The following is a 27,059-nucleotide window of genomic DNA, read 5'->3' on the forward strand; positions in this document are numbered from 1 at the left end:
TTGTCAGTCCAACTAAGTGGGGGAAGAATAGTCCTTACAACAAATGGTTCTGAAATAACTAGATTATTATGTGGAAATAAATATCAACACTTACCTTAAACCATAAAGGGAATTTAACTTGAAATGAAACATAGACCTAAATGTAAATGCCCAACGGTGTAAAGACTCTTTAACAAAAGACAGAAAATCTTTGAGTCCTTGTGGTAAGTAAAGATATCTTGGGTTATAAAAAATGCAAGTATAGAAGAAAAATAAATTATATTTCATGAAAATTAAAATTTTCTTATTTTTGAAAGACACTTAAAAATGAAACAGCAAGCTGATCAATTAGGGAAAATATTTGCAACAAATATAACTTAAAAGACTTATCTAATATATATAAGGAAGTCGACATCCAAATAAGAAATTAGATATGTATTACTCAGCAGGAAAATGCATAACGAAACTATTCTTTTATGGCTTTAGATGTAAAAAATGTTAGTATGTTAAAAATTAAAATTAGGGCAGCGTGGTCATTACCTTTTGGGAGTATGCATAATGATTCTGAAGATCATAAGGGAGGTTTCTGAATTTCTGGCAGTGTTCTCTTCCAGGATCTGGAATTTGGGTACATGAGAATGTTTACTTTTTGAAAAATTATTGAACTTTATACTTAGGAGTATACATAGGAATATACATAGGAGTATACAGTTATATACTTTTATACAGTTATATACTCCTATGTAGTAGGTTATATTTTAATTATATTTAGGTTCATTTTACAAAAATGAACATAATTCAAAGAACAAACACAAATAACCCATGAACCTATAGTATGTGTAACTACTACACATTTGTGAAACTAATTAAAACTAGGATGAAATTGGCAGTGACACTGGCAAAATCTAAAATGTCTGAAAACATTAAGCATTTGTGATGCTTTGGAGCCATACAAATTCTAATCTGCTGAGGTTAGTGTAATCTGTGGCAATCACTTGTGAAAAGGTTTGTTAGTACTTAGTAAGGTGCACATGTGCATTTCCACTCTTGGTTATATACACCATGGAAAGTATTGCATATGAGCACCTGGGGCAAGGTTCAAGGATGCTTATAGTGCCACAGTGAGTAAAAGCAAAAATAGGTGAACAATCCAGGTATTTATCAACAGTGTACTGGACAAAGAAGTAGTGTTTTATTCAGTAATGGAATACAGTAATGGAATAGCAGTAAGAATGAGTAAACTATCAGTATCTATAAAATTTAAAGATTATTTTGTGGAATAATGTCACCGGAAAATATATGCAGTAATTTCTTTTTCTATAGTATAGAAAGGTGCAGAGGTAAAATGCATTATTTAGAGAATGATTCATAGGTATAAAAAAAACAACTAAGTGAAAGCAAGATCATGATTAGTGGTAGGGAATGTGATCAAGGAGGAAACACATAAGGTGCTTCTAGGTAAGGCATGGTGCCGCTTTGTTTCTTGGCCTGGGTGCAAGATTCAGGGGTTTCTTTCTTTTTTTTTTTTTAAAAAAAATATATTTTAAATTTATTTCAGAGAGAGGATGAGAGAGGGAGGAGAGAGGGTAAGAAACATCAGTGATGAGAGAGAGAGAGACAGAGTCAATGATCGACTGCATGCCCCGTGCTGGGTATCGCGCCCGCAACCTGGGCATGCGCCCTGACCAGGAATCGAATAGTGACCTCCTGATCCATGGGTCGATGCTCAACCAATAAGCCCTGCCAGCCAGGCTCATGGGTGTCTTTTATTATGGTTTCTAAACTGCACTGCATGTTACTGTATGTTATATTTCCCAGAACAGTAAACAAGTAAATTTACTGAAATATCTTTAAAAAATTAAAACTGCAAACTCAACTGTAAAGGCTTTAAATATTGAGACTTTTTGATTTTCTCATGGACATGAAGGTGGCTTCCTTATTTTGTTAGACATTGAGTTTAGATATATCTAAGATCTCTTTCAAACCAAACCCTGTCAACAAAGAAATTATTAAAATAGTTCTACAATTTATATTTAGCCCTGAAATTGTAAAATCATTGTTTTAAATATACATTTTATAATTTACTTGTCTAAGTCAGACTGGATTTTTCAGTTTCTTTTTTTGGGGTGTCAGAATCGTCTTAGAATTTTGAATAAAAAGTGTTTGTACTAATTAATGGTGAATTACTTTTTTTGCAGATTCAAAGGTCCTCTTCTTTGGGAGCAACACAGATTTCACAGAAAGTGATTCCTTTCTTGGAACGTACATATCTTGAAGATGGTAAAATGAAACTGCTTTAGGAAATTTTTCTTATAAATATCTTACGAAAATAATTTTCTTTTTGAAACCATGTAAAAATTTCAGACAGTAGCAGATAATTCTGTTTTCCAGAAATTTTATTAAAATTCCCTTAAAATAGTATAATTTGGATGTTCCTTAAAGTTACTTTTGCAGTGGGATTTTTGGTACATAAAAGTTGAACTCAATCACGAGGACCACTGGTAATTCAGTTGTCTTAATTCTACTGTGAGCTAAGAGATCCCATGAAACTTTGCAGATGTCTAAGTCATAACGTGTTACTTAGTTATTTGGAGAATTTTGTTAATTTTGTAAGTTTATTTTTACTTTTTATATTTTCCTTTTTTGTTATTAAAGGAGTAAAATCAAGGCTTAATATGTACTTACACATGAAAACTGATAAATATTTTGACATCGAATAGCTGCTTTTTCTTAGCCCCATTGGAAAGAAAAATAAATGTATTTTTCAGTTTTTAAGACTTTAAAAATTATTAAATGTTAAATAGAGATTGCCATGTTGATTCTCTCAGTTTTCTAGACAGTGTTTTCCTTTGTGTGTGGTGACCAGGAAGGGGAGAGGAGTGGAGGGAGGAGATGTTTGTGAGATCACCTACCCTAAATTTAATCTTAGGTTATTGGGCATATACTTCAGCTGGTTTTAGTTTCCTTTAAACTTTCTTTTAATGGTCTTACTAGTTTTTTGAGTTCTTTTTTAAATAACAAATTCTAGAAATTTATTATATATATTTACATATGTGTGTATATATACATGAAGTAGTATTCCGTCTCAGTTTCTTCATTCAAGCTTCAGGATCTGCCTTCTGCTTTTAATATTGCAGAGTTTATAACTAAGCCCTTTTTCGATCTCCAGTTAGAGTGAGCTTATTAGTGTGTTCCTTTGCATATTCATGATATAATAATCATTGGCATTGTCATTTGCTATAAAATTTTCCTTAATCAGTTTTAGATAGACCAATGATTTTAAAAGGTGATGTTCATTAAGGTAAAGATTGCATTTTGTAATTTTCAGTACTTTCTTGTCATCAAGAATGTTATTTGTTCAGATATAATCTCTATATTTTTTATAATTTATTTTCTTATGTTTACTTTAAATATTTGAAATAGACCCTTAGTGTTTTAGTGTTCATATTACTTTAAAAATTATAAATATGTTATTAAGTAAATCATTTTGGTTATTGACTTAAACAGTGTTCTCTGATATTTAGATTCAGAGGAGGAATTTTATGATGCACCGTCTAGTCCTTTGGAAGAACCTTTTCAGTTAACTAAAGTTAAAAGTTATCAACAACAAAAGATTAACAAGCCGGATTGTACAAAAAATATCATTCAGTATAAAATAAGATTTGAAGTGCCAGAGGTATGGACCATTGTAAAATTGATATTTGTTTCTTATTTGTACTATTCATAACTTACTTATATAGTGTCATTACTAATAGGCACTGTTGCTTTCATTCTATTTAAGCTGAATCCAGATGTTACTGTGGTGTTCTTCCCTCCTTTTTTGTGTGTGTATTGTATGTTTGTGTGCTTATGAAATCTTTCCTAAATTTTAAATACATTTATATCATATGTGTACCTCATTTATCCATATATAATCATCATCTACGTAAGCAGTTGTGCGATTTAGATAATGATGGTTTCTATTTTCTTTTCCAGGTATCTATTCAGTTTTATCACCTCATTGAAAATTGTGAACTACCTGTGGTAGAAGTTCTTGTCTTAGGATTGGGCACAGAAGTAGAGCTTAGAACATATGATTTGAAAGCCAATGCCTTTTTGAAAGAATTCTGCTTAAAATGCCCAGAATACTTGGGTAAGAATTTCTGTGTTTTAAATGAAATAATTTTATTATTTGACTACCTACTGTAGAGTTTTTAATTCTCTGGGCATTAAATAAATATATTTGCTAAAACATTCTTAGAAAAATATTATATTATGAATTATAATTTTTATCTTATGCTTGGGAATCTAAGTAGACCAGATAGAAATTGAAGATACTTTTTTATATTATGGACAATAAAATAGTTATGATTTAATTTTAAATCTATTTAACTGAATTTCTCAACACTGAATTTGTTTCCTATTGATACTGTAACAATTTACCACAAACTTAGTGTATTAAAACAATACAAATTTATTATCTTAAATTTCTTTAGATCAGAAGCCTGACATAAATTTCAACAGGCATAAATCAAGGTATTAACAGGAGTTTCTTTTTGGAGCCTCTAGGGAAAGATTCATTTCCTTTCTCACTCAGGCGCTGACCAGAATTCAGTTCCGTGTGGTTTTAGTGTGTTTCCCTGCTGACTATTAGGCAAGGGCTGTCCTTAGCCCCCAGTAGAATCTCTGGATTCTTGCACATAGTCCCCTGTATCTCTGTAACCTCTTTTTTTGTCTTTTGATTCCACTCTTAAAAACTAAGGTGATTAGGTTGGGCAAAGTCCATTTTGTCATATGAAATGTTTTCAGGTTTTGAGGTATTAGAGCACAGATATCCTTGGAAGGGGGAGCATGGCATTATTGTGGCTACTACAAACACTTGATGTCCCCTAATCATAATGGATAAATTATATGATACCTTAGAAAACATTTCCATTTGCTGTGTTAGGCATTTAGGAGGATATTATGCATATTTCCTCCTTACAATTTTTGGTTTTTCCTTAAAAGATAATTCTGAATGGTTGATGGAATGATCAAGACGAACTATTTATTTCCAATTTGGATGCCTTTTACTTCTTTTTCTTGACTAATGAGTCTGGTGAGGACTTCCAATACCATGTTCAATAAAAGTGGTGAGAGTGGGGATTCTTGTCTTGTTCCTGATCTTAGAGGAAAAGTTTTTAGCTTTTCACCTTTGAGTATGTGTGATGTTACCTGTGGTCATTTATATATAGCATTTATTATGTTGATGTATGTTTTCTCTGTACTCACTTTGTTGAGAGTTTTACCATAGATGGATGTTGAATTTTGTCATATGCTTTTTCTGCTTCTGTTGAGATGCTCATATGATTTTTATCTTTTTATCTTTTATTTTGTTAATGTGGCAGATCACATTGATTGACTGATTTGTAGGTAATGAAACCATCTTTACATCCTTGGAATGAATGCTACTTGATCGTGCGTATGATCCTCTTAATGTATTGTTGAATTCACTTTGCTAATATTTTGGTGAGGGTTTTTGCATCAATGTTCACCAAGGATACTGCCTGTAATTTTTATTTCTGTAGCATCTTTTTGTGGTTTGCTGTCAGGGGAAAGCTGACCTCTTAAAACGAGTTTGAAAGTGTTTTCTCATCTTCTGTTTTTTCAAAGAGCTTGAGAAGTATGTGGTGCTAATTCTTCTCTGATGTTTGGTAGAATCACCAGTGAAGTTGGTCCTCAACCTTTGGTTTTCAGAGGTTTTTGACTGTTGATTGAATCTCCTTCTTAGTAGTTTGTTTACTCAGATCTTTTGTTTCTTGATGATTCAGTTTTTGAAAGTTGTTTGTTTCTGGGAATTTATCCATTTCTTCTAGGTGTCCAATTCTGTAGAGTATAATTTTTCATAGGAGCCTCATGATCCTGTGTATTTATGAGCTATCTGTTAGAATGTCTCCTCTTTCACTTCTCATTTTATTTGAGTCCTCTCTTTTCTTCCGGGTGAATCCAGCTAAAGGTTTGTCATTTTATCTATTTAAATGTGGAGAATTCTGTGGAATATGGGGCATTTTTTCCCTCTAGAGTAGTATGATTGGTTTAGTCCTTTCTTCCAGTATCTAGATGTTAATTTCTAGCAGCATAAGTAATTTGGTGATAGCTTTATATAAAGTACTCTTCTACAGCAGTTTCCCACTTATTTTCCTAGGTTTTGAACAGAAGCAATAATATAACCAGTAATGTCTGATTATATGATAGTAGGACTTATTTTAATATATATTAATATACAGGAAAACTTAGTTTCTCATCACATATCTAACTGATTTCTTCTCAACAGTCAGGTTTTTAGGGAGTCTGACAATTATTTAAAAAAATTTATTTTGTAGCAACTTCTATGGCTCAGGGCTAGAATTCTCTTCATGCCTTTTCATTATTCCTATTAGCCATTATGTTTTTTCTTTAACTGATTGCTACTTTTTTTTTTTAAACCTTACCTCCTAAGTTTGGCAGAGTAAGAGTTTTTAGCATTTTGCATAAGAGAAGGGAAAGGGGTAGTGAGGAGATATTCCATTTTTAGAGTTTACAGTGAAGGACGATGGGCCCAACCTGGGTAAGAGAAGACTTGGAGCTGGTATAGGAAACTCTGCTTTTCCAAGTTTATATTTAATAGCATTGCCTGCATTTATTTTCACTTAGTTTTACTATGAAAGAATAATTTTTAAAATTATTTTTAGATGCAAATGAAAAGCCAGTTTATTTGATTACAACCCTGGACAACGTAATGGAAGACTTGTTAACACTGGAGTATGTGAAGGTAAGCAGTACCACTTATGTCTGCTTGCTGTGGTCAGTGACGGCCGAAATGTTAGCAAGTTTTGTAAGGTTAGTAATACTCAGTTTAATCTCGAGTCTGTTGACATCTCTAACTCCTAAAACTTTAAGATATTTTTAGTTTTGTCCTCTGCTAAATAGAAGACTTCGTATAGCAAAATAAGAAGTCTATGTTCTAAGTAGCAGTAACCTGCAGTTTTTCCCCCCATCAGGGTACCAGAAAAAGAAACTCTTTAATCTTGATCCTATTTATTGTGACATATGATGCGAGATGAAGCTTTCACTTGATTTTCTACAATTGTCTGAAGTTACCTAATTTTCCTGGTGTCAGTGACTCCTGGTGTCACCTCTTCCCTATTGATTTATGATACCCATTTCATCATTTAGTATGTTTTTATATATGTTATGGTATACTTAAGATTTAGTCCATGATTTCATTGACCTATTTTTACGTAAGTGCTGCATTATTTTAATAATTACTTTATGGTAAGATAATGCTGGAAGAGTAATGAACATGGAGTATTTAGATACTTTGTGGACGATTCTGTCACAGATTTTGTTTCACATACAGGAAGAATTAGGGAAGGACCTTCCATGGCTGTTGATGATAGCGATTGTTCTCCACACTTAATAATGTTTAATTTTCCACCCTTGATAATTTATTGAATACTTGCTATGTGCCAAATTTCTTTTGTTCTGTGGAAGTAGTTGTTCGTTTAGGTAATTATACGTATAAATAGCTGGAAGTTTTCTATTCATGTTTATTAGGACCATTATGTAATTGTATTTGCGTATGTTTTTAAAGGTTTCCTAACAGATCTGTTTTATTCTCTCTGGGTAGGCTGAAAAGAGTGTACCCAACTTGAAAAGTGCCTATAACAATGTCGCACAGCTGATTAAGGTATAAGTGAATAATAATTTGTTTTTTAATTAGGTGTAGTATTTCTAAGTAAATAGTATATTATGAAAATTATTTCATAACTAGAACTCTAATATCCTTGAGGATAAACATGAACTATTATAAATTGGATCCTTTGTACCACAAAGCCTAGTGCCTTATAACAGAGCAGGCAAATAAATACTTATTGACCTATTACTAAAATCAACTTTGTTCTCTAGGTGAATTTTTCCTCTTTGGATATTCATTTGCATACTGAAGCACTTCTGAATACAATAAACTATTTTAACAATTTCCTTCCACAATTGGAGGAAAAATCAGCCTCAATTTATGTTGCGGAGACTGAAGACAAAGGAGAGGTCATTAAGAAAATATGTATGTTTCTTTAAAAATTCATCTTCAATTTTTTTTCACCAAGTAGATTAATACGTGTTGGCTTTGGTTCTGTTAACCTACAATATTGTCTTCAGAACTTTATTGCCTAGCTTAAAATCTAGAAAGATTCGTTATATACCAAGTTAGTTAAAGGAAATAGTAGTATAAGGAAAATGATTACTGCTGAAGAAAGTGCGTCTTCTATTTATCTTCTCCTTTTAAGTTGAAGATGATACTAGAGAAGGTTTTGATTTAGATTAACAGTTATGAATTTAATATCATTACTTCAGATTAGAAAAATAGAACTAATAGAATTTGAGTAAATTTTTTAATTAGAGTACTTTTTAAGCTGCAAAAAGTTGCAAGTTCAATAATGACAGGTATCACCTAGTAATTATTGACTCAAGATTTATGATTTTACCACTAGCAATGTCTTAGTTTCAAATGTTAACCTCACATAGCAACCATTTTTTGTCTCATCTATTCATTTGCTTTTGTTTGGCTTTTAGTTTTCATTAGATTTGATTGTTTTTTAGAATTCCTAATTTATTAAGGAATATCTTGCTTGTTTTCAATTGAATTGCAAATTAGGTTTTTTCTCTAGTTTTACCATTATTTTGTTGTGATATTTTATTTACTTAACAAATGTAGCGAGGTAGCTACAAGTTTTTCCTTATGTTTTACTGTATGACTTTTTTTTTGCAGCTTCAAAGCGATCCAGGAAAGAAGATATTATTACCTTGCAGATTTTAGCAGAATTATCATGTTTACAGATCTTTATCCAAGATCAGAAACATAACATTGCTGAAATTAAGATTGAAGGTAATAAAATTTCAGAAAAATAAATCCAGAACTATTACATGAAAGAAAAGTCATTTAACCATTCTTTTATTTCCATAGGGCTTGATTCTGAGATAATTATGAGGACTACAGTAACTGAAATAAATGCAAAACTAAGGAATATAATTGTTTTGGATTCTGATATAACAGCTGTATACAAAAAGGTATAAATTGATTTCTATTAACTAAGAGAACATTTTAAAATTTAATTTCCTTTAAGATTAGACATAGGTATAAATTAGACAGTTGTTGGATGTTAGCTGTGTGGCTTATTATGTCCTTTGGTTTTGGAGTTAGCATAATTGGGTTCTTAACTTATCTCTGCTCCTTAGTAGTTGTGTGACCTAATCTTGGATTCTGTTTTATTATATGTAAAATGAGGATTAAGTATTTTATAAATGAGATAAATATTGGTAATCACTTCGGGAACATTGTTGCAGGGGAATGAGGAGACTGTGGAGGGATGGGGAACTAGTAAAAGCCTTTTTCACTATTTTTCTTTTTCTCTCTCTTCAAATACTGTGAACCTTGTAAACACACTAAATGAGAATGTGTATTCTGATAATTTTTCTTTTGTTCTCCCCATTTATAAAAATGTTGGGCCACACCTACTAAATTGATTTCATGGTCCACAAAGGGAGCTGCCACCACCAATTTGAAAAATCTGCAATGTAGGTGCTAATAAAGGAGTTAGGATTGTTGCCTTATTTCTACTTGGCTTGAATACATGGAAAATTTTCTAAATTTGTGTGTATTGCTTTGTTTTTGTACTGAAGACCCATCATTCCAAAAATGGATTTTGACATTTGAATTTTGTCTCATTAAGGCTGTTTATATCACTGGAAAAGAAGTTTTCAGCTTCAAAATCATTTCTTATATGAATGCGACGGCTGGTCCTGCGTACACAAATATGAGTGTGGTTGACATTCAAGTGAATTTAACTGTTGGTTGCATTGAAGTAGTTTTAGTCACAAAATTTTTATATTCTATATTGGTAAGTATGTTAATCAATTTTTTAATTTATTCTTTGTTTTTTCAATCCTCACTCGAGAATATTTTTTTCATTGTTTTTCAGAGTGTGTGTGAGGGGGGGAGAGAGAGAGAGAGAAAAAGAAACATCGATGTGAGAGAGAGACATCGATTGGTTGCCTCCCGGACGCTCCCTGATCAGGGCCAGGGATTGAGCCTGCAACTGAGGTATGTGCCCTTGGCCGGAATCAAACCAGGACCCTTTGGTCCAAAGCTCTAACCACTGAGCAAAACCAGCCAGGGCTTTAATTTATTCTTTCCTGCTAGTTGGAAATTGCTATGCATCAAACATAGATGAAGAATAATAATTTCTTGCTTGATTTTTTTCTTCTAATTTTTCATAATTGGGTACTATTTATTATGACTGAAATATATAATACTTTATTTATGTAGTATTATTTTCACATGGGACTATCCAGTTAATTGAAATATATATTTTAGATATTAACATATTAAATATATGTACATTATGTGTCATATATATTGATTATTTTATACATCATTGGTTTACATTTTTGCTTTACCTGAGTTTCAGCTCTAATTAAAAATAATAAATATGTAATTGAAGTTTGTTTTTGTCTGAGATTATTATTTAAAAATTATATTTTCTATTGTGTTATAATTCTGTGACTGGGGCTTTGGAGGTTTAAATTTAATCTCTATGATACTCTAGGTGGTTGAGTTTTAGTGCTGCTTTGCACAGGGTTTTTTTTTTTCCTGTTGTTTTTCCATTCTGTCACCTGATGAAGGGGTTTTCTCCTGTGAGTGTCATACCTATCTCTATGGCTTCACTAGTCATTCTTTTAAAATGCTGTTTCTTAGTTTTGGTAATGTGAACTAGATGATTGGTTGATTTTAAGTAAATAATGTTGCTGTTTTTTTATCTTTTTAATGGAGGTTACCATGCAGTTTTTCTTATACCCATACTTTTTTTTTTTTTTTGTATACCAAAAAGTAAAGATGAACAAGTATTTCTTGCCTAATTTCTTTTAGAGCTCAAAAGAATTATGTCACTGGATCCAATATGATAGCCTTATACTAAAAAATTATTGAAAATAAAATATTTTTTCTAAATATGAAAATTAAGTATAATTCTAGGTATATTTTATATAATTGAGGTATATTTCCAGAATTCAGAAATTAGAAAAGTTTCTTAAGGAAACATATTTTAATTTTTTATCATAAATAAGCTCTCTGTACATTGAGTTTGTACAGGGAAATACAATGTAATTATTTAGCAATTGGCGAAAGTGAGATAATGAGGGAACTGGATATCAGTGAAAGATTGAAATGTCCACGAATGTTACTTTTTTCCAGGGATTTTTATTGTTTTACCCTATCTTTGTGTTTCTCAATTTTTATTGCAGAAAATTAGGATTTAATATAGGGAGCCAGACTTTGAATAAATAACACTTGGTCGTACCAAGAAAAATTTTTTCTTATGAAGGTAAAATCATAAACTGCCATACACATTTAATAAGTCTTATTCATCAATAGTAACCTTGTGAATATAATTGTTATCTTTATAGGCTTTTATAGGTAATTTTCAAGCAGTTAAAGAAGCCTTGACTGAAGCAACTGTTCAGGCAGCAGGAATGGCTGCTACTGGTGTAAAAGAACTGGCACAAAGGAGTTCTAGATTGGCATTAGATGTTAACATCAAAGCCCCAGTTTTGGTCGTCCCACAGTCTCCAGTTTCTGAAAATGTTTTTGTTGCTGATTTTGGGCTAATTACAATGACCAATACATTCCATATGATAACAGAGAGCCAGAGCAATCCCCCACCCGTTATTGATTTGATTACCATAAAGCTGAGTGAAATGAGACTATACAGGTAAGCTTTCCACAAATATATTTGTGTAGAATGCAACTTTTTCTAACTTTTTACATTAAAGGCTTTGGTATCCTGAGTCTTCTGTTTACAGTGATATTTCATTACAACTATACTTAATTTTGTGAAGTGCTCTCCTCCAAGTATTTTTGGCAAGATAAATTTAGCCTTCTGGTTTTTGAAAACTTAGAAAGTATTTGAAAATTACTTCTTAAATAATTAGGAACACTGTAAAATTAACTATCTGAGGAAGTATATTTTTGTTTATTTGTAATTCTTTATAAATTATAAGGTTATGGAAGAATTGGAGGAATTCCTGATATCATACATTTATTTACTTCACAAATACAGCATTATCCAAACTACTCTATCAGTTTTGTGCTGTGGATCTGATGTTCGAGATAAAACAAACAAAACAAAACAAAATACACACAGAGAACAACTTTATGTAATCATTGGGCATAGGAGTATGAGTTGAAGGAATAAGTGAATATCCAGATATTTCCAGAACTTTTTACTGTGTTTCTGTGCTGTTTTTGACCAGCTGTTCTGGGTTTAGTGCCCTATCCTTTTTCAGCTTGGATCCATCTCTGTTTATACCTCTCACTTACCTCTTTCTTCCTGTCATTTTTCTTCAGCCTTCTTCTGTTTGTCTCTTTCCCTTTATTTTTGCTACTTCTCTTGACTGGCTTCTGGCTGATCTGTCTTGCTCAGTCTGTCTTTTTTCCATCAATTGAGTACTTTTAATGCAGCTTTATTGAGATATTATTGGCGTATAAACAATTGCATATCTTTAAAGTATAAATTTGATAAGTTTTGACGTGTATACACTTGTGACAATTTGTGTACACTGTAATATTTTTTCCTTAAATATTTGATAGAATTCACCAGTGAAACTATCTGGTCTTAGAGTTTAGTTGTGGGAGATTTTTAACTACAGTTTTCATTTCTTTAATAAATTTAGGACTATTCAAGTTATTTTTTTTTTTTTGAGTGATCTTTGTAAATTTTTTTCAAGAAATTGTCCATTTCATCCACATTGTAGAATTTTATGGCATAAAGTTGTGTATAGTGTTTCCTTCTTATTTATTAATATCTACAGTGATTTTGCTTCTCTGATTCTTGATATTTATAGTTTATGCATTTTTACTAATAACTTTGGCTAGAGGTTTATCAGTTTTATTGACTTGGGCAGTACTGATAAGGGAAAATTTTCCAGAGAAATTTATCTTTTGACACAGCAATTAATGTTTCTTGCAAAGATAATCTAAGTGCTTATTACAATGAAGAATTAGAAACAGCATAACACTTTAACAATAGACGATTTATTAAGTGACTTATGGGGCTTTTAGATTCCTTATTACTATTAAGTGGAGATTGCTGCAAACATGCATGAATGGTAAGTATAAGTGTCACTCTATAGTAACTCATAAAATGATAATGATATACTAGGCATTCTGAGAGATCCTGGAGGACGCCCACATTTCTCTCCAGTTGAGTAGGTGATATCTGATACTCTACAGTCTTTGCTTTAAACCCTGGTTGAAGGATTTGAGATTTGCTGCCAATTAAAATATAAGTACGTTATCGAGGAGTACCACTTTGAGATTGTAATTCAAAGGTACAGTGGGAGGCTTCTGTGGTCACATTGTCACTTGAAAGGGGTTCAGTAACCTTCTACACTTTTCCATCGTTTTTTACCATCAGTCCTTCCCTTCTAAGACAAATATGGTTCAGCTTCCATATTCAACTATTTTTGATCCATAGGAAAAAAAAAATTCATATGGTGCAACTTTGTTTCCTATACAGGGATATGTGGTATTCTGCTACATATCTACATCAGTGAATTGAAATGTTTTTATGGGAGGTCTTATATATGTTTATAGATCATATAGGGATAATTCTCATTTTAAGGATTTACTATCCAACTTGTATATGTTTGCACTTCTAAACATATTGCATACTTCTAATTTAAAAGGTCATAGAACACTTCAACTCAAGAGAAAGTCACCTAGGTTTCTGGGGTGATGGAGGAACATGTCTCATTTTGACATGGAAAGCTTAATGGATTTTATTTTTCTCTTCACACACACAAAATTATTGACTTCTATTAGTATATAAATTTTTTGTTACTATCTGAGTATATATGAAACCATTCACAACAATTTTATTTCTCCTTATAGGTCTCAATATATTAATGATGCATACCGGGAAGTACTGGATATATTACTGCCATTAAATCTCGAGGTGATTGTTGAGCGAAATTTAGCCTGGGAGTGGTACCAGGAAGTTCCTTTTTTAAATATAAATGCTCAACTAAAGCCCATGGAGGTAACTTTTTAGATACATATTGATTCCTCTTTCTTTGGTTAAAAAATGTTGCTTGGGGACATAAGACATTTTGGGTGTAGAAGTTATATCTTTATTAATCACCTTTGTGATTAATAAACCTAAAATTCATTAACTGTTCTCCAGTCATTCAACAAGTATTTGAGTGCCTACTGTGTTGGGCCCTGTGCTAGATATTGGAGATATGGTGGCAGAGAAGCTATTACATTGTCTATGGCTTTGTGGACCTACCAGTCTGATGCAGGGGTTGATGGTGATGGCAGTCCAGAGGTGTGATAGATAATAAAGTACACAGGTACATTATTAAAATAGTTTTAAATTGTGGCAAATTTCATGAAGGAAACAAATATTAGACAGGATGCCATAAGTAGTCAGTTGGATATATTAATATAGAACTTAGTGGAGGGTCTAGGCTAGAATAGTAATTTGGAAGTCATCAGCCATAGGAATATAAAGTAACCTAGAGAAAGTCCTAGAAGAATGGAGAGGTTAAAGATGAAAATTGCAAATGGGTCAGGACCTTAGGCATACTTTACCTCCCTATTGGTTGATACTGCTTCACAGATCTCTAATGTAACTATCCACAGATTCATATTTTTCCCTCTTGATTGGATGGAAGTCAAAACTATTTCACATTTTGCTGAAGTGACAGCAACATATGTTGTGTCTGGAAGGTTTCTCTTCCCACCCCCCACCCCTAATTTCCCTATTTCTTCCTATAAAATTGTATTGAACAAGAGAAAAAAGTTATTTTAAAGATTTAAGATTTTTAACTTAAAATGCATTTAGAATTTAAAACATGTCAACCGAAAGAAAAATTTTAAATTCTTAGTATATAAGATCATATGGACTTCTTAACTTACAGATGGAGAGTATCCTCTTAAGATCAATAATTTAAGTTTCTTTATATTGATAAGACAACAGATAGAAACTTATAAAAGATAAGTAGCATGCTGAGCAAATCCTCTTCCGACTGGGCACAGTCACTAGGCAGATTTATGTGGGGTGGCAGAACAACATTTTCCTTCCCTCTCCCCCAGGGAGAATCCATGAGAATGTTCCAGTGATATTGCAGATCACCTGCAAATGCCTGGCTGCCTTTGGGGCAGATGAAATCCTGATACACATGAATAGTTAGCAGTTGTAGCCAACCCCTTGGTGGACGTTTCTGACCCCTCTTGGACATCATGCTCTACATCGGAGAGAAGCTGAAATCATCTAGTCTAATGCATTTAGACTAAGTGCTGCAGCTTGTGATTTCTGACTTATCAGATTTTAGGGATAGCACACACAGCCTGTACCGAGCTGTGGGAGCCATAGAACAACATTATGGGGATCGTTATAGTTCTTTCAGCTTCCTGCACTGAGCTGTTGGCAAGAGTGAAGAGTGATGATTAACATCAAGATTTGGCAGGCATTCAATATACATGTACTAATTGAAAGATGTTGGTTTAGAAATTGTAATATTTCAGTTTATAAACTTACATGAACAGACTGTTTTTGCAATGCCTGCTGCATAATAATTCCAAAATAAATGTCATCGGTAAATAAAATTTTTTAAAAAACCTAAGTAGTAGGTATGCATAATAAAACAATGTAAGTAGCACGAATAAGGTACAAATGGACTTAATCTTAAAATACTAGATTAGTATAGAGGCATATCTTGTTTTATTGTGCTTTGCTTTATTGTGCTTCACATATGTTGCATTTTTTTTAAACAAGTCAAATGGCTCACCTGCTTTTAGCAGCAGTTGGCACCATTTCCCCAACAACGTTTGCTCACTTTTCACTTCTGTCACATTTTAGTAATTCTTGCAATATTTCAAACTTGTCTATTATCATTATATTTGTCATGGTGATCTGTGGTCAGTGATCTTTGATGTTACTATTGTAATTGTTTTGGGGCACTACGAACCACACCCGTACGAGACTGCAAACTTAATAGATAAATGTTACATGTGTTCTGACTCCTCTGCCAACTGGCCCTGGTCAGACTGGTTCCCCCATCTCTCCTCTCTTTGGGCCTCCCTATTCCCTGAGACACAGTAATATTGCAGCTAGGCGAATTTATGACCCTACAGTAGCCTCCAAGTGTTCAAGTGAAAGGAAAAGTTCTACCCCTCTCACTTTAAATCAAAAGCTAGAAATGATAAAGCTTAGTGAGAAAGGCGTGTCAAAAGCCAAGACAGGCTGAAAGCTAGACCTAGTGCAACAAACAGTCAAGTTGTGAATGCAGAAGAAAAGTTCTTGAAAGAAATTAAAAGTGAATGCACAAATGATAAAAAAGCAAAACAGCCCAATTTCAGATATGGAGAAAGCTTTAAGGGTCTGGATAGAAGATGAAACCAGGTACAACAGTCTCTTAAATTAAAGTCTAATCCAGAGCAAGACCCTAACTCTCTTCAATTCTCTGAAGGCTGAAATAGGTGAGGAAGCTGCAGAAGAAAAGTTTTAAACTTGAAGTTAAGGAAAAAAACTGTCTCCATAACATAAAAGTACAAGGTAAAGCAGCAAATGCTGATGTAGAAGCTGCAGCAAGTTATCCAGAAGATCTAATTAAGATAATGAATAACTGTGGTTACCCTAAACAACTCAGTGTAAAGGATATAGTCTAATATTGGAAGAAGATACCATCTAGGACTTTCATAGTTGGAGAGGAGGAGTCAGCACTTGGCTTTAAAGCTTCAGAGAACAGGCTGACTCTTTTTTAGGGTCTAATGCAGCTGCTGAGTTTAAGTTGAAGCCAATGCTTATGTGCCATTCTGAAAATCCTAGGACCTTTAAGAATTATGCTAGGTCTACTCTGCCTGTGCTCTATAAATGAAACATCAAAATCTGGTGACAGCACATCTGTTTACAACATGGTTTACTAAATATTTTAAGCCCCCTGTTGAGACCTATGGCTCAGGAAAAAAAAAAAAAAAAATCTTTTCAACATATTACTGCTCATTGACACTGCATGTGGTCACCCAAGGGCTCTGACAGAGAGGTACAACAAGATTAATGTTGTTTTCATGCCTGCTACTACAACATGCATTCTCCAGCCCATGGATCAAGGAGTAATTTTGACTTTCAAGTCTTATTATTTAAGAAATACATTTTGTATTAGAGTTCTCCAGAGAAATAAAACAAGTGTGATGTATGTATTTGTGTGTATATTTGGCCTTGGTGCATTAGACTGACTTCTTGAAGACTTGGTTTTAGCCTCTCCTTGATGCTGAGGTAAAGATCCAGGAGGGGTCATATAAGTGGTTCACCAACGTGGGCTACAACAGCTACTAACTACTAAGTGGGTCATGGTAGGGATAGACCCAATTTCATTCTAGTGGGTCTGCTCCAGAAGGCAGCTGGGCATTTGTAGATGGTCTGTAGCATCATATATATGGTGTGTGTGTAAAACATCTAAGAATATATTTGACCAAATATTTGGATACTGTGAGCCAGCCAAATTGACATAAAATTAACCATCACAGCTTTCAGGACAGGTCCTGTGCTGGTGATTTTAGGCTAAATTCCAAGCACATGGGGTTTTTAGTTTTTGTGTTAAGTTTGTTAAGTGGACTAAAGTATGATATTAAACCATTTAAGTCTCAACTTCTTATAAAATGAGGATTATATTCTTTACACCTAGGGCTTGTGAGGTTCAAATAAAGTAATTTGTGTAAAACACATTGTGAACTATTTTTCATTATACAAATGTATTTTTTATTATCCTATATTTATAAATTGAGCTGCTTACTAACCAAAAGAAGGCAGTTGGTAAGTTGTAACAAAAATAGTTCATCATTCATAGCTTCATGGATATTGGCATTTAATTTCATTCTGTATTTCACAAGGTAGTAAAAATCATGTGGTTATTTAAAACTAAATATTCAGTTAGTGGAAATATCTCATGTGTAAAAATTGGTTTTGTAGAGGATTGAAATGAAAATTATTTTTGTTGTATATGAATTTATTACTATATGAAGTAGTAATATTAAAATAAGCAAATCTTTTTTTTTAAACAGTTCATTCTTAGTCAAGAAGATATAACAACTATCTTCAAAACATTATATGGTAATATATGGAATGAAAGAGGTGATAGTGCCTCACTAGCAGGACCGAAAGATCAGAGTAGTGGTGTTAATAATGCTTCACATCATTCAGGAGGTATGTTCTTGATCTTAAATTCTTTTTCCCCCCATAACCCCCACTTCTCTTCTTTCCTTCCATTCTCTATTTCTAGTTTTGGGTAAAATAAGATTTATAAATCTTTTTGAATTATCTAATCCCATTCAGGTATCTCTAAGTCATTCATCATTAGTCATTCTGTTGATTTTTACTTTGATTCAGAATCCTGAGTCCTGTTGTGACAAAAAGCCTTGATATTTATTCTTGTTATCCCAAATTCCCTGTAGGTCCCTTTTTTCAGTTTTTCTTCCCTTACCTCCTTTTCTCCCTTATTTTTAGTGCAGCATCTATCCCAGATGGGCTATTTTATATTGATAATAGGCGTATTAAAATACTAGAGGTGTCCGGAGAGGACAAACATGAATAAATTATGGATTTCAACAAATATATGAAGGCTAGATGGAAGGAACAGAATAGAAGGAACCATAACTCAGAAAGTCTGTGCATCCAATGTTGGCTATAGTGTGCTATGTGGAACCTGATTGGGTTCTAAGTTTAGCACCAGTACAGACAGAGAATTAGATCAATTTGGGCTGCTGGGATGATTTTGCTTCACAAGAACAAAGTTCTCATTCTGGCATTTTGGGAGATCCCCAAACCTACCTATCTTAAAGTGCAACCTACTAGCTCATAAGACCCACTCTTGCCCTGAGATTTTTACACAGCTTTTTTAGTCAAGGAGAATCCTCACACACAAACAGCCCTACATTTATAACATTGCAGGAAACGCCACCCTGCCCTGCTAGAATGACCAACTCAGTCCTTTACTGTCAAATATAAATGGGGAGATGTGAAGAAAATCACAAGAACCTGAGTATGAAAGTAACCAACATAAACAGAATAGGTAATTGGAATCAGATTTATCAACAAAACTGGATGGATGGAATGGATGGATGATAAAAGACAATGGAGTCATATGGTCAAATTTCTAAGGATTTTGAACGTAGGCTTCTATATAAGGCCAAACCATCATCCAAATGTGAAAACAATAATTCTTAGATATTTAGTCCCACAAAGTTTACTTATTTTATACCCATTCCTCAATAAATTAGTTTCAAAGTATATTTTAGCAAAACAAGGAATTCAGGAAAGAGGAAAACATGAAATACAGAAACAGTGGGCCTACCCAGGAGTACACTGAAAAGGAATCTCAAAACTTTCTGTTACTGGAATCTGTAGTAAAAAGTACTTCATTTTCATTAAAGAGGAATTCAGAATACTTGAAGAAAAAAAGTGGAAGACTGTCTTAAAAAAAAATGGTATAAATTCTATAATATATGTAGAAGAGGAATTAATTTTAGTAATTTTCCCTTTATCCATGGGGGATACTTTTCAAAACCCCCAGTGGATGCCTGAAACTGAGTAGTACTAAATGCTATGTATATTATGATTTTTCCTATATATACATACCTGTGGTAAAATTTAATTTGTAAATTAGGCACAATAATAATATAGCACAATTGTAACAATATACTGTAGAAAAAGTTATGTGAATGGCTTTGAGGCCATTATTAAGTAAAATAAGGGTTGTTTGAACCACAAGTCTGCGATACCATGACAGTCTGTTTGATAGCCAACAGGGCTATGAATTGACCAACAGGCAAGTAGTATATACAGAATGGGTATGCTGGACAAAGGGGTGATTTCGTGTCTTGGGCGGGATGGAGTGGGGATGACATAGATTTAATTATGCTACTCAGAATGGTGTGCAATTTAAAACTTAGGATTTATTTCTGGAATTATCCACTTAATATTTTCAGACCTTTGTTGACTCAGGTCACTGAAACCACAGAAAGTGAAACTGGGGATAAGGGGGAGTGACAATAACTACCTTACATAAGTAATATGGAGAGGAGGACATGCTTTGTGTTCCTAAGAAGGGAGAAATCTATACTGTATAGTCTGGTGCAGAAGTGGATTAAATTTTGCATGATTTTGAGCCATTGTTAGAATGTGAGAAGAGATTCCCTCTTTTTTGAGAGATGCACTAGTTGTAATGTAGTAGCAGAGGAAGTATTATAATGAACTATTAGTATCTTCATTTAAAATTATTACATAGCTGTAATTAACCCAGACATGGACGACTTACTCTGTAAATAAGAATGTAAATGTTATTAGTCATATTAACATAGTAGTAAAGACATAACTGACCAAAGCTGGAAACAGGAAGATGGGGCTGATGGAGGAAATAAGTGGTAAGGACTTAAAATAGTAGGGAGTGCAAAGATAATGTCTAAAATGGACAGAATGAAAGATAGACATTTAAATATATTATTATTTTATTCATTCTCTTCTAGAAATTTTTGTACAGACACCAAAGTAGATAGGAGTAAGTTAGTGGACCCATATGTACCCATTACCGAGTTTCAACAATTAATATAACGTGGCTGCTTTTTTTGCTACTGTAACTTTCCTCCTTTTCTATACCCATTTAATTAATAATTCTGACTTTTTTCTTTTATCCAATAACTTTAATTTTTTCAAGGAACAACTGTAGTGACAGCTGCTGTGGTAGAAATATATTCACGTGCCTCTCAAGTTAAGACAACACTAAATATGAGTTTCAGAACTGATTATCTCACCATGGTACTATATAGTCCAAGTCCTGAACAGGTAAGTTGAGGAGAAAAATATATTTTGCACTTGATGAAAATTATATAGCGAATGTTTATCAAAATAATAGTTGTAATATTTCATGTATATTTTGGAGTATCTGTTTCTGTGAGAAAAATTATGGATCTTTTTTCACTTTAATAATAAAATAATTTTAACCATTTCCGCTATAGCCAGTGATGTGAAAAATAAAATTTTAAATTAAAGTCAATATATTTTTTGGCCTTTCTTAGTGAGCCCTTTGGAGACAGAGAATGTGGCAGCTCATATCTTTAAAAATGCTTTGTATTTATGTTTTAGTGTAAAACTTGTATTGATTTTCTCTTCCACAGACTTCCTTTAAAGACATTCGAGATCCTTCTCTGGCACTTGCTGAATTTAAGTTGGAGAATATAATAAGTACTTTAAAAATGTATACAGATGACTCAACATTTTCTTCCTTTTCATTAAAAAACTGCATTTTAGATGATAAAAGGCCTCATGTCAAGAAGGCAACTCCTAGGTAATAGTGTTCTGAGTTTTTACTTGAGAAATGGTTGATATATTTTATAAAACTTAATTCCCAAAGTTGCATGTTCATTTTTTGGGTTCACCCTTAAGATCTTCAGAGCTTCAATTCAGTTGAGTCATGGTTCTCAGTCAACATTTAAAATGTCTTGGTTCGCCCGGCCGGGCGTGGCTCAGCGGTTGAGCGTCGACCTGGGATCCAGGTGATCGGGGTTCGATTCCTGGTCAGGGCACATGCCCTGGTTGTGGGCTCGATCAGTGACTCTCTCATCATTGATGTTTCTGTCTCTCTCTCTCTCTCCTGTCCTTTCCTCTCTCTGAAATCAATAAAGATATATTTTTTTTAAAATTAAAATAATAAAATAAAATAATAAAATAAAATAAAATGTCTTGGTTCATGCCCTGGCTGATGTGGCTCAGTTGGTTGGAGCATTGTCCCATATACCAGAAGGTGGCTGGTTCAGTTCCTGGTCAGGTGTGCATATGGGAGGCAACCGATCCATGTTTCTGTCTCCCCTCTCTCTAAAGTAAATAAATAAATAAATAAAGACATAAAATGTCTTGGTTCAGTTATGTGCTGCTCTTTCTGGATGGTTGATAGATTAGTTAAATAGAAATAATCAGTGTAATTATTTTGATTTTTTAAATTTATATTCTCAAAATTATCAATTCATTCAAATTTTAATGGGAAATACATGAAAAATTGAGAGGAAAAATATGCTGAGATTTAAAATTCTGATAATTTCTTAAAGACACATACACTTCCTAATTTGTAAAACAGTTATGCTCTAGTCTGTAAATCTATTATTTGGAGTACTTTGAGGTCTTCCTATGAAAAATGACTTCAGAAGATGGTTGGCTGTCAGTGAAAGAGATGAGGTCTTTGAGCTTTATTGGTGTGTTTAGTTATTTTTAAGATACTCATAGGAATTGCTATTGTGTTTTTCAGAATGATAGGACTGACAGTTGGATTTGACCAAAAGGACATGATGGATGTAAAGTATAAGAAAGTCAGAGATGGTTGGGTGACTGATTTAGTCGTTCAGGAAACATATATCTGTGCAAGTGTGGAATTTCTACTGACAGTTGTAAATGTCTTTCTTGAGGCCTACACCACAGGCACTGCTGTAGAAACCAATGTTCAAGCATGGACTACTAAGGAAGAAGGTTAGTGATTAACTAAAATATTTAATATCTGTGTTACTGAAGTGCTACAATAGCACTTATTTTGATTAGCTTTCTAGATCAGCAATTTTCAACCTGTGTGCTACAAGAATTTTTAAAACATGTAGTAGCTGACTAGTCAGAGGCACTGACCTCTTTTCCCTTAGATTGTCAAATAAAAAAAATGACAATAACCAACACAACAGTCTTCATTCAGTATGAATGAATCAAAATTATTCCTTTTTTTTTTTTTTTTGTCAGATTGGCAAAAAATATATTTTTTGGTGTGCTGCAGAATTTTAGTAATTAGTATATGTGTACCACGAGATGAAAAAGGTTGAAAATAGCTGTTCTAGTTGGTGAGATTAAGTGAATTAATAAATTAAAATCTTTATTTTTCAGAGGTATGAGGAAAACATGTACTTTGTGTTGGGTTGTGCAGTTTGCATCTTTTTCAAGGTGTGACTATATATTGGGTTCAAAAATTAATGAGATCTATATTAGAATAAGTACTTGTACTTCTCTGCAGACAGTAATTTGAAAGAATTTTTTGGAGGAAAACCAGCAGAGAGAAATAATGAACCAACCACTCCTTTTCATTATTAAAGATAGTATTTTAACTTGAAATACTCTTATTTTTGTTTTATTTATAGTTTTCCACTATCTTTTACATGTTTCATTTATGGTGGTATAGTGGAAAGAGTGTCAAGTTGAAAGTTAGAAACTGGATTAGTTTTCAGTTTTACCATTACATAGTGGAAAATTTCCCCCACATTTTAATTTTTTAATTTTAAAATTTCCCCCTCCCACATTTTTAAATCTACTTATATGATTATAGCTTCTTCAAATCTTACACTAAGAGAGTTGCTATAGATACCTTTGGGATCTCAAATTCCTTTATTTCATTCCTACTTAGAATGAAAATAATTTTCCCATAAATAATAAATTTTTCTTAAATATGTATGGCAAAGATTTATAAATATTTTAAATTATTCATTTATTTTTATTTCTATTTTAGTACCTACACAGGTACAAGAAAAGTGGGAAATTAATATTCTTATTAAAAATCCTGAAATTGTTTTTGTGGCTGATATGACGAGAAATGATGCGCCTGCCTTAGTCATTACAACACAATGTGAAATTTGTTGGAAGGGTGACCTTGAACACAATACAATGACTGCTGCTATTAAAGATCTCGAACTGAGAGCATGCCCATTTCTTCCAGTCAAGAGAAAAGACAGAATCACTACTGTGAGTTTACTATTATCTGCTTAATTGTAAACTGTTCTGGATTTAGTATGTACCACTTTAGGAATCTACCTCCAGACTTTCCAACCTTTTCCTATAAAGTACTTTCTTTTTCCTTGGAGAGCCTAATCTGGATTATTATTACACCACTTTGAAAGTCTTTTTCATTCTTCCAATTGTTCCTCATTGTCTTATGTATTTGTGGGAATAGTGTCACTAAGAAGCCGCTTTCATCTTCACACTTCTTGACACCTTAATCGGACTTTCTATCCATGTCAGTTCCACACTGCTCTTAGGCCTTGAAGACTGTCTACCACTTGTTTGAGATGTTGTTGCAATTTTATTTTTTTCATATTTTTCTCCCATCTGGACATTTTGCTCAGAGGTTTGTGTTTGCTTTTCTCCATGGGATGTATTTGAACCTCAGCCATTTGCTTTGACATACTTCACATTTGTATTTTACTCTAGCAACCGCTTGGCCTTCCTCCTCTTCATAACTGATTAAAATTTATTTCTTCGAAGACATCTTTTCAAGTTAACTATCTGACTCCTAGTCTTATAAAACACTTATAAAAATGTTTAGTCTTGTACAGGAATAATAGAAGCATAAATGTTCTAAAAATTATCAACATAGAAATATAAGCTATAATTCCATAGTTTGTAAGGCTGATGGCTCTTCAAGAACAGAGAGGGTATAGAAAGCTGAGGGCATACTTATGATTCTCTTTTAGTTGATGACTGAAATTTTATACATATTTCTTCTATTTACATCATTCGGCATCATCGTAGCTATGTGACCATACCTACCTGCAAAAATGGTTGGAGAATGTGGTCTTATTTTTTCAGTTACCTTGTGCCCAGATAAATCTTGTATTAATTACTGTGGAAGAAAAGAATAGATACCAGGACACTGGAGGTTCTTCTCACAATCCACTCAGTGGTTTCGTCCTTTGCCCACACTGATAATCCATGTTTGACTTTTCTTACCTCCACCTCAAGGGATATGGTCTCAGCTCAAAATCCAGGATCTTTAGGTGGTAGTTTTCTTTGTTGAGTCTATATGTGACTTCTCTTGGTCTGGATGAATGTAAATAGAGGAGGTATCTTGGGAAATGACATTTATGCTGATGTCTGAAGGATGAGTAGGTATTAGCCAACTGAACAGAAGCAGGGGAGTTATGGGAGTGTGTTTCAGGATGAAGGTATAGCATATGCAGAGAACCTGGGCTCCAGAGAGCACAAGTTCCCACCCTACGTCTATCCATGTACCAACATCTATACTTATATATGCTGACTTTTTTCATGTTGTTCTGTGGTTCTCAACTTGAGGCAGTCTTCCCACCACCAAGATAGTGTTTGTAAAGTAGGGAATTTATGGTAAGCTCTTGTAGGCTTGGATAGTTGGATAGCCTAAGATTGTTTATTTGAAGGGGAAGCAATAGCAGCAGGAAAAGAACGCATCAATATCTAAAATCACATAAAACGGGAGCAGTATGGTGAGAATTAGAGTAGTAAGAAAAAATTAAAATAGCACTAAAATTACAATGGATGTAGTTGGAGACAATAAAATAATACTAATAGGAAAATAATTCCATTTTTAAAGATACGTTTCTACATCTTTAAATTTACCTGTGTGGACTGTGTTATGGACAGCTTGGACTGTAATGTAGTTTTGCCCTAGCACGTTGGATCAGCTGCATTTTTAATCCTAGGTGACTTAACTAGACTTGAAAATATAGGAGCTGAATAAGGAGCACAGCATACGGTCATATTTATTTTGGGAAGAGACCGAAAAAGAAAAAGCCAATTAAAAATATTCAAGTTAGAAACTTTTTTTTTCTTTTTTTTTATTGTTCAAAATATTACAGATGTCCCTTTTTCTCCTTCCACCCAGTCCCTCACCACACCAAGTTAGAAACCTTTATCTGTATTTATAATAGTATTTTTTGTTTTTGTTTTTTGCCTTCCGTAAGATGAAGATATAACACAAATTTTGTGTTGAAAATCTTGAATTATGTATTGTAATGTGGCTATAATTTCCTATCCCTGAAGTTTCAAGAAATAATATATTGAATATTTAAGTCACATACTAGTTAATTTGCTGATTTATTAGAATAATGGTAGATTTTAATGTGATTTTTTTTGGAGAATGGGTTTGGTTGCCATATTTTTTTCCCTGATTTATTTTTCATTTTTAATGTAGGCAGATTTCTGAAATGGTCCTGAAGATTTCTAACCCCTGTTACATGTGCCCAGTATAGTCCTCTCCCATTGAGTGTGGACAGGACCAATGAATATAATTAGATTACTAATCGGTTAACTTAGAGCTAACTAAAGAGAGAGATTCTGGGTGGGCCTAACCTAATTTTTAAAATGCCGGCATTGAAGAAGCAAGCTGCCCTGTTGTGGAGAAGGCTGCATGGCAAGAGCCCGTGAGCGACCGATAGGAGTCAAAATCAGTCACTGGCTGACAGCATAAGCAAATGGAGATCTCGGTTTCAGGGCCACAAAGAAATGAATTGTACTAACAACCTGAATGAGCTTGGGAGCAGATCTTTCCCAGGCAAGTCTCAGGATAAAGACACAACCAGCTGATACCTGATTTCAGCAAGATGCTTGACCCACGAAAATGAGGAAACAATAAATGTGTGTTGTTTTAAGCTTCTAAGTTTATGGTACTTTGTTATACAGCAATGGGAGACAAACACAGATTTTTGTACCAGAAATAAGATGTAGCAATTATTTAAAATGTGAGAGCAGCTTTGGAACTGGGTAGTACACAGAAGCTGGAGGAATTTTGAGGAGAATGATAGAGAAAGCCTAAAGGCTTTACTAAATCTCAGATAAAAAAAAAAAAAAGTATAGTGTTCAGTCACAACAAAGGGCCCTTTCAAGAGATTATTGTGTGTTTCTTTTATGTATTTTCTGAATCAAACCTGAGAAACTGTAGGAATCATAAGGGTGTCACCCCTCAGCTGTCTCAGCAGGAGGCAATGATTACCTAAAAAAGATCTGTAATTGTGGCTTTTGGAGTAAAACCAAACTAATGGAGTAAAACCTCATGAAATCTGCAGAAGACCCTTAAGGTTCTTGAGAAAATTATTTTAGCAGAAACACTGCCAGCACAGACTGAGAGGGCGGGGAGTACAAAATGAAGAGACTCTTGGACCCGTAATATTCTACTGGCAGGAAGCAGGACGATAAAACTATTCCGCTTCAGAAAAACCACCAACCAAGAAAAAAAAGAAAAAGAAACCTGTTGTAAAGAAG

The 27,059-nt window shown here is 33.4% G+C and overlaps 1 protein-coding gene across 4 annotated transcripts in view; it reads left to right on the forward strand.

Moving 5' to 3' along the window:
* The window catches only part of VPS13A (vacuolar protein sorting 13 homolog A), a 163,136-nt gene that overhangs the window by 61,045 nt on the left and 75,032 nt on the right, over positions 1–27,059 (forward strand). For all 4 annotated transcript variants that reach the window (XM_087822709.1, XM_087822708.1, XM_087822710.1 and 1 more), the window contains exons 24-39: positions 2,178–2,259; positions 3,504–3,655; positions 3,955–4,111; positions 6,669–6,748; positions 7,607–7,666; positions 7,885–8,038; positions 8,744–8,860; positions 8,939–9,042; positions 9,705–9,872; positions 11,437–11,741; positions 13,922–14,069; positions 18,095–18,236; positions 20,743–20,870; positions 21,203–21,372; positions 22,327–22,544; positions 23,560–23,792. In XM_087822709.1, coding sequence (XP_087678835.1) covers positions 2,178–2,259; positions 3,504–3,655; positions 3,955–4,111; positions 6,669–6,748; positions 7,607–7,666; positions 7,885–8,038; positions 8,744–8,860; positions 8,939–9,042; positions 9,705–9,872; positions 11,437–11,741; positions 13,922–14,069; positions 18,095–18,236; positions 20,743–20,870; positions 21,203–21,372; positions 22,327–22,544; positions 23,560–23,792 — 2,418 coding nt within the window. The remainder of the gene's footprint in view (positions 1–2,177; positions 2,260–3,503; positions 3,656–3,954; positions 4,112–6,668; positions 6,749–7,606; positions 7,667–7,884; positions 8,039–8,743; positions 8,861–8,938; positions 9,043–9,704; positions 9,873–11,436; positions 11,742–13,921; positions 14,070–18,094; positions 18,237–20,742; positions 20,871–21,202; positions 21,373–22,326; positions 22,545–23,559; positions 23,793–27,059) is intronic.

The sequence above is a fragment of the Miniopterus natalensis genome, chromosome 12 (genome assembly GCF_054644295.1).
Source record: "Miniopterus natalensis isolate mMinNat1 chromosome 12, mMinNat1.hap1, whole genome shotgun sequence".
Classification (NCBI taxonomy): Eukaryota; Metazoa; Chordata; class Mammalia; order Chiroptera; family Miniopteridae; genus Miniopterus; species Miniopterus natalensis.